The sequence below is a fragment of the Dendrobium catenatum genome, unplaced genomic scaffold (assembly GCF_001605985.2).
Source record: "Dendrobium catenatum unplaced genomic scaffold, ASM160598v2 fragScaff_scaffold_1157, whole genome shotgun sequence".
NCBI lineage: Eukaryota > Viridiplantae > Streptophyta > Magnoliopsida > Asparagales > Orchidaceae > Dendrobium > Dendrobium catenatum.
The window spans coordinates 1029239-1045901 of record NW_021319619.1 but is presented as its reverse complement, the minus strand read 5'-3'; the positions used below and the strand labels follow the sequence as shown (position 1 = coordinate 1045901).

Here is a 16663-nt window from a genome sequence, read left to right as displayed (position 1 = left end):
TGCTCATAAGCTTCCAGGAGAAAAATAGCCCGCTGCCCTGATGCCCAAAGCAAGCTAGCTCGTTGTCTAGCCGTCCAAAATATGTCCTAGTTGTTGTCCTGAGGAGATCTAGTGCTGTCTAGCTGCCCGGAGGAGTCCCACAACTGCCTAAAGGTTCCCAAAATTAGAGAGCTGTTGTCCAGTAATTTCAGCCAACGTCTAGCTTCATATCTCCTACTACTTTGGGTAAACTCTTCTCCCGACTCTTTTATCTTTGTAGTACTTCTCAATTGTGGTCTTAGTAGATTCATGACGATAACGTTAATGCTTCTCCGCTAAAGCCTAGTAATTATAAGAGTTGAGTGAGGGATCTCTTTGTAGTAACTAATCTTATTGTTAACATTGGGATTTATGGTTGAAAACCAATCATGTATGCAACGTTAGATTAACTTGATTATTTTCTGATCTCAACTTTTACGCGTGTGATTCAGCCTAAGCTTTTCTTACCGCTCTTTGTGTTTTATTGCGTCGTTTAAATTCACCATTAAGATATAATTATTTGTTCTAGGAATATTAAGTGTGCAAATTCCTTAAAGTAATTCATCTTCGCATGTTCGTTCTACATCATAAATTAACCATTAAGATATAATTATTTGTTCTAGGAATATTAAGTGTGCAAATTCCTTAAAGTAATTCATCTTCGCATGTTCGTTCTACATCAGCATGAATATTCAGTACATAACTAGTTTCCATGGGTTTGAGAAGAGTACCAAAATCCAAAAATAATTTCCTCCATGCTCCAGCAGGACAAAATAAAGTGTATTGCCTAATGCTTGAGAGATCCCCGTATCACAGAAATGACTCATAAAATAGTTGGTAGATTATCTTCACGATCGGAGAAATCCAAGTTCACAGCTACCCATGCACTATCACTAAATGGCATTAGGGTAGCTCCAGCAGGCAAAACCATGTCAGGTTTGCGAGGATACACCAAAACTCTGTTACAAAGCAAAGAGGGAGAATCAGCAATCTTGAGGACATCAGCATCTTTGCTTTCTTCAGTGGAAACATCTTTGCTTTCTTCTTGTTTGGTCTTTCCATCAAAATCAAGCTTCGAAAAAGGGAAGTTTATCTGATCAACATGGTCGTTGGAAAAGATTTCATCATGACGATTATTCACATTCACAACTGCAGTTTTATTCTTAGCTGTACTTCCACTAGAATCCAGCTTCAGATTAGAGAGGTCGAGTTTATCAGCATAGTCAAAGGGAAGGATGACATCATTAGGTTCATTCATAATTATACTCGTATTGGTCAAAAGTTTGTGATATGTTGTATTCACGACAACTTCATTATCTTCAAATTTGCCTGAGACAATAGACAAAAGCTGAAATAAATTTCAGAAAATGCTACTCAACTGAGAAATTGAATACACAAACTGCATAAAATACTAATATGAGGATGCTACTACCATTTGCTTGCCTCTCTTCTTTTATCTTCATATTTGAGATTGGAACTGACAGATCTTTTTGCTGCTCCAAGAGATTGGTATCTATTGAACGATTTTTGAAAAAGTAAGATAACTCCCATTCCATGCACATCTTCAAGTCAAATAAAAAAATGAATTACTCACCACCTTTAACTTGATGATCTTCCTTAATCTTCAGAGTTGAGGTTGGAATTGAAGTAAGACACGGTTGATTTATCACATTGACGCCTACCAATTGATTTGCACGAGAAAAAGGAGAATCATTATGATTTACTTGGTAATTCAGGGAAAGGCCAGTGACAGGCTTGGTTACTTTTTCCAGGCAAGCATCATTTCCTGAATATTTAATTTCTAATTTAGAATTGCAGTAAATAACTGATTTCAAATCAATTAGATGGAAAATTTTAAATCATGGACTTAAGCTTTTAACACATAGCTTATAAACTAACCTTCAGCAATCTGATTCCTTTCCTTAGTCAGTATGGATAAGGGTCGTGCAGTATGAATTTTTGGCTGTTTCAGGTTATTATTCGCTTTTCCACGAGTCACTTCCATAGAATGGGCGTTAATTCCTAACACAAAAATACAATCCAGTCAGTAATAAGAAAACAATATTTCTTACGTTAAGTACACGACTAATGTGTATTACAATAGATGCAAGTACTTCTAAACTGCAAATGATTCAAAAACCTGGTGTAACAATCAAAGAAATTAAATCATATATACGTATGGTTACAGTACAGCGATATGGACATGATACAATACAATAGAGAAAAAAAAAGGTTCAAATACAACTAATACTACAGCTAGCATCAGCATTTTTTTTTTTTTTTTTTTTGACAAGTAGTTTGGTACATTTGGTATAATTCACCTTAGAAGCAAAGATCCGCTGATTTAATTCCAGCACATTTACTATGATATTCTTTTTAAACAAATGCTATTGAATCATAAATCATAATTACACAAAGCTCATTCAAGGGGCAATTAAATACTAACATGATTTTATAAAAAATTTCACTCAATGTGATTTGATGATAATAAATCTAATGTGGGGGTATCTGATGATTTTTGTAAATAATTTTTATAGGTAAATTAATTAAAGGGCAACCATAGTTATAATGATTGGTTCTACCAAAACTAATTTGGAAAACTTGCTATTTCAAGAGCTCAAAGTGTTCAATACAAGAATATTTAAGTACAAAATCATGGGTTCAAGGTTAATTAATCTACCGAGTGTGTTTAGGATATTATTCATTATAAAATAATTGTGTACGATTTTGGGAATTTGTTTTCAATTTATTTAATTTATTGATATATGATTTGCATAAATTATAAGAATTAATAATCACTCATCATGAAATTCATTGCTAATATTATTTATTTGAGCTTGTTACATAATTTTATTATTAAATTTTCCTTATATGTCTACCATTATGTAAGTTTAATTAACTTATACATAATGAATTATTTGATAAGTCTCGACTTTTTATTGTTACTTGAAATAGTTTTAGTATCTTATCATCATATTTTGAACACGAAAAAATTATATATTTCTTGGAGCTCATATGATAAATTTAAAAATTAATAGTCATTATGCATTAATTAGAATTAATTAAATAGATATGTTAGATTTAATGAACCTGAGCTTAATTCTTATTTCATTGGATTCGTGGAGTTGTGTGCATACGACATGATATATTATATAATATAGTTTCAAGTAAAATTGAATTTGTTATAATTTTATAAAATGTTAGTTGTTTCCTTGTGAAAACCAAACAACATGAGCACTAGGCCATTGTGATCATCTAGGAAGCACAGATCAGACCAATTGGGCCCAATAACGGCTAGTTTTTCTAGCCGTTGGAGGCTGTTTTTAGAAGGTTTCTCGTAGTTTTTAAATGCTTTCTTCAAGAGATTTTTCCTTTTTTCCTAAGGCAATAAATATCACTTATATTAAAATGAAATCTAATGATGTGATTTCTAAGAGCTTTATTATAAGATCAAATCAAAGGGTTTTCTAGAAGAAAAATTAAGTTCCAATGTCCCAAAAAAAAAATTAAGTTCCATCCTAAAATTTATCCTTAAAAACTTCCTTTTTGAGTAATATCTGCATTAGTCTCTTTAGCAACTAGTGTAAAGTATTTGTAATTATTTCATGAAAATTTGTGCTGTATCTAGATTAGTTGGTGATTGCCTTTATTCGACACCAATGTTCAAGTGCACTTCAATTAGATATTTTCTTATAATATTATATGTACCAAATCTTAGAGGACTAGAAGAAACTTTAGGTCATTAAGCTTGCGTTGAAGTGCTCTTGTAAAAATAAGAAGTGGGTTAAACCTACCATTAAAGAAAAGTGTGCCTATGATGGTTTCTCTACCTGCTCGAGGAGAAAAAGAGTGTTCTAGAGTGCCTATGATGGTTTCTCTGACTGCTCGAGGAGAAAAAGAGTATTCTAGTGGCAGGTATTGGAATCCCAATCTGCTGAGGGATTAGGCATGGATACAAGCATGTTAGGTGTTGAATCACATAAAAATACACATATCCAAATTATTTTCTAGCTTAGCATACTTAAATTATACATTTGTTTATTCTTGCTTGGCTAAATGTGAGTTTGGTGATTGATACTGTTAAAATTCCAGCCGTCCCTTGAAACTTGATCCCATGGCTAGGATGGGAATCCGTATGAGGCTCATCTGGATCATGCTAGTCTCTGTTAAATCCCAGGCACCCCTTAACACTTGATCTCATGGCCAGGATGGGAATCCGTTGGAGGCTCACCAAGATCGCACAGATCTACTTCCATATTTGGGTTGTTGGTTTAGAAAGAAGTATATTAAGGCAATTATGCATGTTTCTATAGTTATTTGTTTCTTTGCTAAGACATCTTGTATAGATATATAAATAGGAATAGTTTTGTGTACTAAAATTAAGTCGTTTCTATCTCCAATTCTCTGATTTAACATGGTATAAGAGCCTTCATTGCCTTGGCCGGAATTCAAGAGTTTTTTTATTGCTAGACTTTTCCCTTCTGAAACGTCTAGTGCGTCTAGTCTGGAGGAGTGGAGCAAGAACTTAGTGGTCTCTGCGTTCGATCAAGAGAGATGAACATCTCATAAACCGCTCTCACATGCGTGCCACCAAACACGATGAGTGGTGTGTGGCCAAAAGACTCTGTGCGTTTGCCTGGGAGCTGATTGAGCGAGATTGCGCTCACCGTTGCGTGTGATCAAAGATGAACAATTCTTGCATTCTGCTTCCAACTTGAATACTTCCAGAGCAACCGAGCAAGCGAGAAGGCTACTCCTTTCAACTTTCTGCATGTGGCTAGAGAAGGCACGCGAGCCCCCTCTCATGCGTGTCTACCTAGTGCTCAAACCGATGAAGAAGAGGATCAAGAGAGGGAGCAAACAGAAACTACGTTCAGGTGCAGCGTGTGTGCCTGAGCCGGGATGACCGACCCTCATGCTTGTGCTGGAGCCAAACCAAGCAAGGAACGAGCTGTTGAAGAGTTGTTGTGCATGAGATCTAACCAGGTCAAATAGACCTGGGAGCCTCTTGAGCACGTGTTTGTTCTCGATTTCGTGGATTTCAAAGTATAATTAATCAGCTTTCCTGTTGTCCGATCAACAACCTTCATTGCCAGAATTCTAAGGAATACATGTTCCTACCATTGGCCTTCATTACTGGAATTATGAGAAATATAAGTTATTACCACTAGCCTTCATTGCTAGAATTATAAAGAATACAGGTTCCCACCACCAGCCTTCATTGCAGAAATTCCTAGGAAAACAAGTTCCAACACTGGCCTTCATTGCTAGAATTCTGAGAAATACATGTTCCCACCACTGAAATTCATTGCCATAATTCTGAGGAATACTGGTCCTACTTCTGTCATGCATCCAAAATCGAGGAGAGATCGAGTGGGAGAGCTCCTCTTGCATACGTCTAAAAAGAGCATAGGGTTCCCTCTCGTGTGAGTCTAAGGCCAGGACAAGCAAGAGTACGAGACCTGCACTCCTTCATATCAGACCAGAAGGATCAGAGGCCTTGCGTGCGCATGTACCAGGTCGATCAAACAGGAGTGTTTGAGTGGAGTTGGACGACTAATTTACATTAGGCTGAAGGCTGGCCCAATAGGACGGGAGGAGATTTGCATGGCAAGTGCTGAGCCATTTGAGACATTTTTTTCGCTTTTGTCCTTGAAGCTTGCCGCAACCCTAAAAATAGTTTTGTTTCCCTGTTGTCATGCTTTCATTGCCGGCCTTCTCTTGTGGTTGATATCCTATCTATAACCAATGCAGCCTTCATAGTTGTCTTGCTTAATATAGTCTTCATTGCTACCCTTTGCCATCACAATGTCTGAAGATAATTTCTTCCAAAGTTTTGACAAAATGTAGAGCTCTATGGTACACCAAGGGACTTGATACTTTTTTGTGACTAATTACCAAGCTATGAATTATATATCTATATTCCCCGACTTATGGAGTGTTAAAATCCCAGCCATCCCTTGACACTTAATCCCATGGCTAGGATGGGAATCTGTGAGAGGCTCATATGGATCATCCTAATCTCTGTTAAATCCCAGGCACCCCTTAACACTTGATCCCACATACAAGATAGGAATCCGTGGGAGGCTCACTAGGATCACGCCGATCTCCTTCCATATTTGGGTGGCTGGTTTAGGAAGTATTATATTAAGGCAATTATGTGTGTTTCTGTAATTATTTGTTTCTCTATTAAGACATCTTGTATGGATATATAAATAGAGATAATTTTGTGTAATAACATTAAGCCTTTTCCTCTCCAATTCTCTGAATTTAACATATACCATAAATGCTTTTCTTCTCTTTTTGAAAAATTAATCGTATCTATTGTGCCTAAAGGTGTACCCTCTCACATCTTGGATAGATCATTACACATCAACATCTTGAGAACACTAGAGTGGTGGCTTTTTAATTGTTGAATCAAGAACACTAGGGTGGTGACTTGCTAATTGTTGAATCAAGATATAATAAGCTTGTGTAGTAGTGTTAATCCATCTATATTGAACTTGCCAATTATAACACAAGCACAATTAACTTAACCTTATATTCAACACCATTGTTGACTCCTGTGTTTTTTATTGTAAGTTAAGTTTGTTACACCAGATCTTATGCTAATTAAGTGAAACATAGATTAAAGTACTTATTATTTATTTACTATTTTACTCACATTAGCATAATCAATCGAGTAAAAGCTCAAAATAATTCATGACTGTTATAAATATTCAATTTAGTCCCTCAACTATTAAATATTATCCAATTTGGTCTCTATGTTAAAATTTCTGTTTAAATTAACAAAATAAGCCGCAAGCATTTACTTTTTTGCAGGTATTTTAATAAAAAATACTTCTTAACTAATCGTTGGCCTTCTCGTTATAATTCCTGTAGTGAAACTGGAGACCGAATTGTACGAGGGAGAACACCTGCACCTGCAAGCAAGGTGTCATGCTTCGAAGCTCTGCGAGTGAGACACAAAAGGTCGTGCTACGACCACAAGTGATGTGAGACGCGCGCTACTGCGAGCAACCATGAGTGACGCGAGAGGCCATGTTGCTGCGAGCGACCTCGAGTGACACGAGAGGCCGAGAGATCACGATGTGCTTTGACATCCAGGGGCAAAAGGAATTGAGCAAAGTGCGACATTCACAAGGAGACAGGGATAGGTTTGCTTATCAATTACTTAGAAAATAATTTAGATTTTCCTATATCGAGATTTTGAAGAAATTTTTGAAGGTTGTGACTTGTAAATTCACCGCCTCCATCAAAGTGAAAAGTTTTGATTTGAGTGTTAAACAAATTTTGAACCATTTTGGTGAATTGTAATAGTTTGAATAGTACTTCATCCTTAGTATGCATTAGAAATAACCGATAAAATATGGAATAATCGTCTATAAAGACAGCATAGTAGCAATGGCCATTAAGGGATGAAATCGGGGCCGAGCCGCAAACATCTGAGTGAATGGAGTAGTAACATAATTTTTGCTTGTATGAAAGGGTAACCTGTGGGTTTTTTGCCACATTACATGATTTGCATAAAAAAAGAGGCAAGGAAGTACATATAGATGGAATGGTTTTTGCTAAACAAGTTAGAACAAGTTTATTTGGGTGGCCTAGGCGAGCATGCCAGAGTGAATTGGAGGTAAGCTTGGAGTGAAGCGCAGTCGAAGATGACGTGGTGTTGGTGAGAACGAGATAGAGAACATTACAGTTGTGGCCACAAAGGAGAAATTGGTTGTCCAATAGATCCTTGATGGTGAATCCACTTGCATCAAAGGAGATAAAACAGTTATTGTCATATGTAAGTTTGTGTATTGAAAAAAGATTGTTAGATAGAGAGGGGGCATGAAAAGATTTTGAAGGAGTAATTTACAATTGGTATTTGGTAGAAGCAATACACCATGGCCACGGTGGTGAATGGGAAAGGAGCTGTCGTTTGCAATGAAAATGGAATAACACCTTGATATGGGATGGATTGTTGAAGATTGTTGGCATTAGCAGTCAGGTGTGCAGAGGCGCGGAGTCTAATAACCATTCAGTGGGTAAATTGGATTGTTGTTGAGTGAGTAATGTGCGAGGTGACCATGGTGTGGTGGGCGCATATTGAAGGTTGCATTTGTGCCAGCAGGAGAGGGAAGTATGATCAGGTTTGTTGCAGATTTGGCAGACAGGTCATGGATTGAGAGGAGCTGGGGAGATTGGTTGGTGATGGAAGGTGGTCTGGTGGAAGCCCCAAGACCACAGGTGGAACACGACTGATAGAAGAGGTTGGTTCTTCCACGAGGTGAGCTATTTCTGTTTGAATACAGGGCGAGATTGTCATGAGAGGTGGTCGTGTCTTTGAGCAGCTCGTTTTGTAAGTTAATCTCCTCACTACATAAGAGAGATTAAAGGACGTCGAGGCTGATGGGGTGAAGAGTGGTCCGAATGGAGGTCTTAAAGGAGTTGTAGGTAGAGGATAAGCCATTGATGATATAGAGAATAATATCCTCATAATCAATGTGAGAATCGGCAATGTTTACTGGAGCTTTGATTTGAGTAAAATATTGATTCATAGTTTGGTTTCTTATTTGGATGTGGTGGAGTTCATTCTTAAGCTAAATGACTCGAGATCTGTTGGTGGGTTAGAGGAATAGCTTGAGTGTATTCCAGATTTTGTGAGCCATGGTGAGATTGAGAATGTAGGGAAGGATCGAAGGAGAAATAGTGGAGAAGAGGGCTGACACCAAATTTTGATCTATGAGATGCCATGACGGTAATCTGTGTTTGAAGAGTTCAGGGCCATTATGGGAGGACATGCTAACGGCCTGTGAGGTATCCGTTTAACCTGTTTGCTAAAAAGAGCTTGTAAATCTAAAGTTTCCAGAGATTGACTCATTGTTGAGCTGGATGTTGACAATTAATTTGAGATTTGACATGAGAAACTTGAGAGGGGAAGGGATGGTGAATTCTGCCATAGAGGTAGTGAGTCATGATATTCAGTAGTTGAGGAGAAATCTTGGTTTGCCATTGTACGCAGAGAAGAGGAAGAGGCGGTGAAGCTCAAAGCTCTGATACCATGAGGAAGACCTGTCAAGAAATGTAGAACTAAGAAGAGCATAACAACAATAATATTTCTGGTTTAGAATTTCATATATTCATCATCTTACTGTTTCTATTACCGAGTTTTTAAATAGTGTGAAGATGAGAGACAAGTTTGTTAAAAATGCTGGCTAGGCAATCGTCGGTAGCAGACTGTATTCTAGGCAAAGTGGAGCAATAGATGTCGTTGAGGTAATGAGTGCTAGGTAGTCCAAGCTGAGTTGAGTCGTTGGTATTGGCTTTGATTCATGTGTGCTAACACAAATTATTCCATCAATGCTAAAAAAATCGTCAACATTAATAGCATTTTGAGGTCATTGTCCACTACTTCATGTGGAGATGTCCTTTTCTAAGAAGCCATGTTATGCGCCTTGTTTCTTGATGCAACCAAATAAAACATAAATATAAACACAAGATCACAACTTAAAAGACGCTTCTATAGGTAAACACTAAACATGACACATCGGCGCAACTACACCCTTCAACTTATAAAACTTTCGAGAAGAAAGATACAAATGAGGCGGAACTGCGGATAGAGAAGAAGAGATAGAAGACCGAGACGAAATAATAGAGGGGAAGGGAAAAAAAGGCTAGCTCGCAAGCTAGAGAAAACCTGCAGGTTTTACATTTCACAAATTATCATCCAAAAACTTCTTTTTTCAGCAGAAAAATAACCACTATATATAGGGAAATAAAATAGAAGAGTAATAAATGTAGGAAAACAACCACTATAGCCATGAATTATAAACAAGTAATGCAAATATTCATATAAAAATCGTAAAACATAACATCTCTGCACGGTTTAATAGTTTGGAAGGTAAACTATATTGCAATATCATATCATGAAATCAAGAATATAGCATATGAAAACTAATCTCACTAAACCCGCTTAAAATGCTCAAAAAGTAAAACTCGCTCGAAATTTGACTCCTCTCAAGTCAATTTTAAAAGCTTAACTCCAAACTAAAAATCTATTTCAAGTTTCCTAAGACTTGCTCGATATAATTTGAGTAAGCTTGAATCAAATATTTATATAAAATTTCTAATGTATATAATAAAATGATGTGTATAACATAGTATAAAATTTATATTTATGTATATACTTAATTAAAAATTAATTTTGAGTCAACTTGAAATTGATTCATCTTTAATAAAGTCAGCTCCAATCGAATATTAATTTTTTTATTTCAACATAAGTTCAACCTAACTTGGTCGAAGTAGAATTTTTGTCAACTCTAAATCTCACTATCTCAAAGCAATCAAAGTTAAACAGAAAACATAAATGGAAACCTAACTCACGTCCTTTAAGATGATTCAAGGCAACTTTGGCAGCATTCATCTCTGCCTGTTTTTTTGTCCTTGCAACATCTCCTACGAAACTTTCACCATCTACTACTACAGTGCTTGTGAACACAGGCATATGAGATTCACCATCACACTGCGTATTATATATTGGCAAAGATCGACCTTCTTTCTGAACCAATTGTTGTAAAAGATTCTTGTAAAAATTTGGTTCATCCTGAAAAATAAGAATCAGGTAAAAGTTGAAATTATGAAGTTGTCAAACGTAGAGCATCTTGTCAATCACAAGGATACATTATAGTTAACTTGCCTGACGATTCTCTTCAAGAGGCAAAGACGTTAAAGCAACCCTTGCAGCAGAATGTTCAGCTTCTCTTAACGTGCTGAAGTACTGTGAACTCTCAAATGTTTGTCCATTAATTGTAACCCTTGCCTTAAATCGAAGTGCATGAGCAGAACCCTCGCGAACTGAGTCATATTTTAGCACACCAATATTTCTCTTTTGTGCATAATGTTGTAGCTGACTCTTATATGAAAATTGGGCATCTATAAAAATATTAAGAAGTCAATAATCAACAAAAACGAAAACAACTCAACAATTTCTCTCTTTAATTGAAAAGTTATAAAAAACAGAGCTTTAAAATTTAAAATAAATTTAATACACGTACTCTTTAACTAAATACAGGACGCAGATCCAGAACTCCTTGTTTGGATGATAGATCCTAACCAAAAAGAGTTTTCAGTTTTGAAGGGAAGATTAATATCTTCATTCTAAGAAGTTGAAAGATGACAATGCTTCCTGAAACTTGTCATAGGAGATTTCAATCTGTAGAACGATAGGAAATACAGGTGGAGAAACATGTCTTAACAATTGCCTATAAATTACCTATTCACAAGTTGTGCCAGTCATCAATTTGTCACTATGCACTTTAAAATCTATGCCTGAAATTTTTTTCTTAAATGTGTAATGAATGTTACATTATTTTCTTTGGAATTAATATATGAAGCCCTTCTATTAAAAATTCTAAGTTAACCAAAAGTAGGGAAAAATATTAAAAATTGTAGTCATATGGTAATAAAAAGAAACACTACCTAACATGGTAAGAAATCTCATACAAATTAATGGACGGAAACTGTCATTCTAGAGGATGTGCAGAGACCAAAATAAAAAAATAAAAAAAGGAAAAACTCTAAGACTCATTTGATTGCTTTAAGTTAAAAAATATGTTTTGAAACACTGAAATTTAGTAAATCCATCATATATTGGATATAGTTAGAAGTCAGCACAGTTCCATTAACTGACTGAATTAACAATGAAAATGGATTTCAATAATCAATCATCAGATTTCCATTTCCATGTTCCTCCATATAAATTTCATCACCAAGATTTAAGAAGAAAAACTACAGGCTAATGTAGAAAGGGAGTCAATCCACCAAACTTTAGAATGGTAAGAAGGGTGAAGAGAAAGTGTTAAACACCTACAGGCTCTTCAAACCCTCCAACTATAACTACTATTTACTTGATTTTCAAATGATAACAATAACCTTTGTCACAATATTGACACATACTTCATTTTCAAATGGATTAGCCAAAACTTAACTCCTATTGTTAGTGGTTGTACATGGAACTTGGAGGTGCAATGAGGAGATTCAGGAACAAAATACCTAGCTTGAAAATTATAAGAGGTGCTACACAAGGATTACAAGGAAAGCAGTTCAAGTCCAGAAAAAAATCAATAAAACGAGGTGGTTAAGAAAAAAAATACAAATTTACAGAAAATAAATCAAAATTTTTCAAAGTCTCTAACAGGTGCCCCAGGATCAAATTATCCTAGAATGACGAAAGATAAACAAAATGGCAGGTAGGCGCAACTTAAGTACTAGCAATTATAGTACTAGCAATTATCCGAGACGGATGAAAAAAAAGATGGCATGTAGCCAACTTCCGAATTAGCACACTGAACAAGAACCATATCACATAATATCATACTTAGAATCAATATGTTTTACAAACGTAAAGAACAGCTAGGGAAACATTCTTATTTACCTTTTTTCAAATAAATGCATTACAGAAAAAAATAAAAATAAAAACCTACATTTTACTTTTTCAAATGAAAGGTTAAAGCAATCCCATAAAAAGGCATTTTTCCTTTAAACCTCTCATCGGGCGCATTCTCTAGATTCCGCTAGCTAAACTCTACATTTTACTAACCCAAACATAAATACCAAAAAGCACATTAAAAACCTGATTCAGATTTCCTACATGAAAATGAAAGCAATGAAAATGCCATGGCGCTGGATCACTACTGATTGTTCTCTTGTTCCTTGCCCCCAATAATTACCGATAACATTCTTAAAATATGAGTACAAACGAGAATAAAATCAAGAAACTTTTTGCGAATCGGAAGCAATAACAGGTCGAAAATGGACAAAAATGCTAATATTCTTAAATGGGAAGAGGAAAGAGTGGCGGGCGACTCACTGGCGGCCGGAGGCGGATCATCTCCAGCTGCCTGGGCGGGAGTAACGGAGGCGAGGGGAATGGCGGAAAGGTAGTCTAGGGCTACTTCGGCGGCCTTGTTTTGAGCCTCTTTGACAGATTTGGAGAGGTTTGGGGCGTCGAAGGTTTGTCCATTAACGACGACGGAGGCACCGAATATGGGATTGTGATCGGGACCATCGCGGGTATTTGTGTAAGCGGGCAACGTCCACATTCGCTTGTGGCAAAGCTCCTGCAATCTATTTTTATGCATCTTCAAATCACTTGCAGAACCTGGATGGCCTGAGCAGAACACAGATAATGAAAGCAAAGCGTATATAAATAGCGAGAGAAAACCTTTGAGAGTTTTTATTTCATGTTATGATAATTTAATAAATAATAATATTATTAAAAATTATAAAATGAATAAAAAAATTTTCTAATAACTTTTAATTATGCATATAATATGAAGTAAATAAGTAAAATATTATAGCAAGATTATAATACTTTACACCAACTGATAAGAAAAAAGACAACCCATTCATAAAACATAAATGAAGTTAATACTTAATAATGTCTCTTTTATAGTTTAATAGTTTTAATAATTTCATAAAAAGAAAAATCAAATATCTCCTAATTTGCATCATGAAAACTATCCTCATAAGTTGAGTTTTCTAATTCTGCTTCAATAAAATAGGCAACCACAAATGCACCTAAATCATTAAAGTCAATTATGTCATCTACAGCTCTTTCATTATCTACTTCACCTTCATCAATAAATTAAAATTTATTTTTTTATTTTATTTAAATGATATATTCATATCTCACCTAATTTATCATGTGTAGGCCAAGTGGATGATATGTTTACTTCTTCAACAACTGACATTGCATCTTTTTGGTATATCTCAATTTTTAATTCCTCTAAGTCAAGATCTGCTAGTGATTCATCATCAAGCACCCAAAAATCTACCATTTCAACACAAGTGTAGTTCATAGAGTCATAGCTTTTTTTTAAGTTGAAACATAAAGAATGAAATAATAATTTTAGTAACATTTGTAGATACATATAGTATGATATATTGACACATAACATATTATGTTATGATAAGATTATACCTATTTTTTAATTTAGATTATATTGAATATATACTAGGTCGTTCAATCATTGATGCTCCAAATGATTGCATCTCTTTGAGTGAATTTTCTCAAAAACACTTCAATTTTTTTCACAACCTGGTGATGATGATGATATTTCACTTAGAATTTTTATGAGTATTTTATACAAGTTAGGAGCACTTAATCCAAACATTTTCAATCACTCGTCTAAATAATATGATATTAGAAAGCTTAATAAGTATGCATATATAATATTTATATATATAATATATGTTAAAAAAGGTATAAGCATTGACATTGAAAAGATAATTACCGGGTTGCATTTCCTTTGTTATCATTAGAGTAATTATTTTTCCAAAACTTTCTAAGTCATCACGAAATAATTTGACCTCATTCATTACAAGTATGGACTTAGGACAAATGTCCTTATTTCCAAGTAGTTCAACAAGGTCTTGCATAACTTATGGCTTGTGAAAGTAATTGTCCTTATCATACTGAAATTGAGGATTCAGAAAATATGCTGCTCCATGGATGTCCTTGTTGAAACTTGTTAAATATGTATTAGGTTATTAGACCTAAACTTATGTCCCAACGGCTAACCAAGAGGGGGGTGAATTAGTAATTTAAAAATTTACCTCTTTTTAAACCGATTAAAATTTTGTGAAATTTTAAAATAATTTTTCATCCACAGATAAACAAAACAGTAAAGTAAAGCAGCGAAAAATAAAAGATACAAGATTTATAGTGGTTCGATCAAACACGACCTACATCCACTACCTGAAGTCTCTCACTTCATGTATTACACTATTACCACAAGTGTCTCTACTTTTTCCCCCACAACAAGGCGGAGAAACCTTCACAAAAATTCTCTTCCACCACTATCCGGTGCGGCAGAGAACCATCATCCTTTTACACCCTCCAAGTGTTGGCAGAGAATCTTCATCCTTTTACACCCTCCAAGTATTGGTAGAGAACCGTCGTCCTTTTACACCCTCCAAGTAATGGTAGAGAACCGTCGTCTTTTTACACCATTCAAGTGTTGGCAGAGAACCGTCATCCTTTTACACTTCTTCAAGTGTAGGCAAAGAACCTTCAGCCTGTTCACACTCCTCGAGTGTTGATAGAGAACTGGATCTCCTTGAAAGATCTTCTAATGAGAATTCTAGAAGGACAAGAGAAAAGAGTGAAGTAATCACAATTTTACAAATGGAGATTCTTACCTTTGAGTACCCAAGTGAATCCTTCATGCTCTAGTAGTAAGAAATCTCCTCCAAACACACTCTCTCTCTCACTCTCTCCTTCAATCTCCCTTCAATATGCACGAAGACCAATAGACAAAAAGATTGCATGATAGTCTTAAGTGGACCTTTTATATGAAAGACACGAAAAACCGTCCAAAAACTGCAATTATTCAAATCTGTGCGTTCATGATCATCCCGTATAATCCAATTTCGTACATATGAATAGTATAAAAATTGTTGCGTATGATCTCAATATACATGGGTACGAACTGCCTTTGTACCCAATCATCGTCCCATACGATTATGGTTCGTCCGGTACGAACTGTTATTTCCAAGGTTTGTTGGGATGAAAAAGCAGGATGGATCACAAGTTCAAAGAACAGAGAACATCGTCTGGGGACGAAGGGGTCATTTCGTCTGGACAAATTGTTCAAAATGAGAGTTCAGAGGAGATCGTCTAGGGACGAACATGGAAAATTGTCTAGATGAACAGTTCAAAGTGAAAATCCAAAGGAGATCATCTAGGGATGAATGGAATATTTTGTCTAAACGAATAGTTCAAAGTGAAAATCCAGAGGAGGTCATCTAAGGACGAATGGGATATTTCGTCTGGACAAACAGTTCAAAATGAAAAAATCTAGAGGACATCATCCAGGGACAAACATAGAAAATCGCCTGGACAAATAGTTCAAAGTAAGGGTCCAGATGATATCGTCCAAGGATGAACATGGAAAATCGTCTGGACGATTAGGACTTAGAAAAAATTTTCTCACCCTCTTCATTTTATTGCTCTCCGAGGAGTATAACTGAGTTGATCATCCCGTACGAACATAGTTCGTCATGTACGATCAGTATATTAAAATTGTGAATTTTTAAACTCTCCCCCGGTGTATGTGCTAAGTCACTTAATTACAATTACACTCTCTCAGACTCAAATGAAAGAAAAATATAGACTCCAAGTTATAAAATATTATAAGCAAATCTTGATTTGAAGTCTTCAATAATCTATAGTATGATTTCTCTAAAATATTAGTACACACAAGAGCCAAAAACAATTCCTTCCAAAATGGGTTAGGAGAAAATCATAATCAAAACAATAATATTTGGAATCATCAAAACATACAAGTTGCAAGAATGTAAAGCATGCAAAGCTAAGTAGCAACTCTCTCAACAAACTCCCTCTTTTTGATTATGACAAAACAATTATTGTTTGTATAATTTTCAAATTCCTAAGTTTCTCCTAAACTCCCCCTGAATAAATAAGCGTGTGAGAATAAGGGGCATTTTTGTTTGAATTAATTCCAATTTTTTAATTTTAAAATTTATACACACACAAAACACACAACAACAAAAATAAAAATACGAACACAAAAACACTAACAGCATGTCTAAACACTTAAAACTAAAAATAAAAATACGAACACAAAAACACTAA

General features: G+C 35.4%; 1 protein-coding gene across 2 annotated transcripts; it reads right to left on the bottom strand.

The window, feature by feature from the left end:
* Nucleotides 1–646: 646 nt before the first annotated feature.
* Nucleotides 647–13198, bottom strand: LOC110093675 (double-stranded RNA-binding protein 1). Of its 2 annotated transcripts, none has more exons than XM_020818639.2 (7): nt 12875–13198; nt 10703–10938; nt 10390–10609; nt 1918–2040; nt 1613–1804; nt 1451–1531; nt 647–1347 (listed from the first exon to the last, which is right to left on the bottom strand). In XM_020818639.2, exons 1-7 carry the CDS (start codon nt 13143–13145, stop codon nt 842–844), a joined length of 1629 nt encoding a protein of 542 aa, XP_020674298.1. In that variant the 5' UTR covers nt 13146–13198; the 3' UTR covers nt 647–841. The 2 variants fall into 2 exon arrangements, with proteins under 2 accessions (XP_020674298.1, XP_020674299.1); XM_020818640.2 differs by having other exon boundaries at nt 1616–1804.
* Between the last annotated feature and the right edge of the window lie 3465 nt (nt 13199–16663).

What these genes read in the sequence shown, in the direction of transcription:
- LOC110093675 (XM_020818639.2), bottom strand. Translation starts at nt 13,145, where the DNA reads ATGCATAAAAATAGATTGCAGGAGCTTTGCCACAAGCGAATGTGGACG. An exon ending in TGATCCGCCTCCGGCCGCCA is followed by an intron (nt 10,939 to 12,874) that starts GTGAGTCGCCCG and finishes ATATTTTTATAG; the next exon opens with ATGCCCAATTTTCATATAAG. An exon ending in AGATCATCAAGTTAAAGGTG is followed by an intron (nt 1,532 to 1,612) that starts GTGAGTAATTCA and finishes ATCGTTCAATAG; the next exon opens with ATACCAATCTCTTGGAGCAG.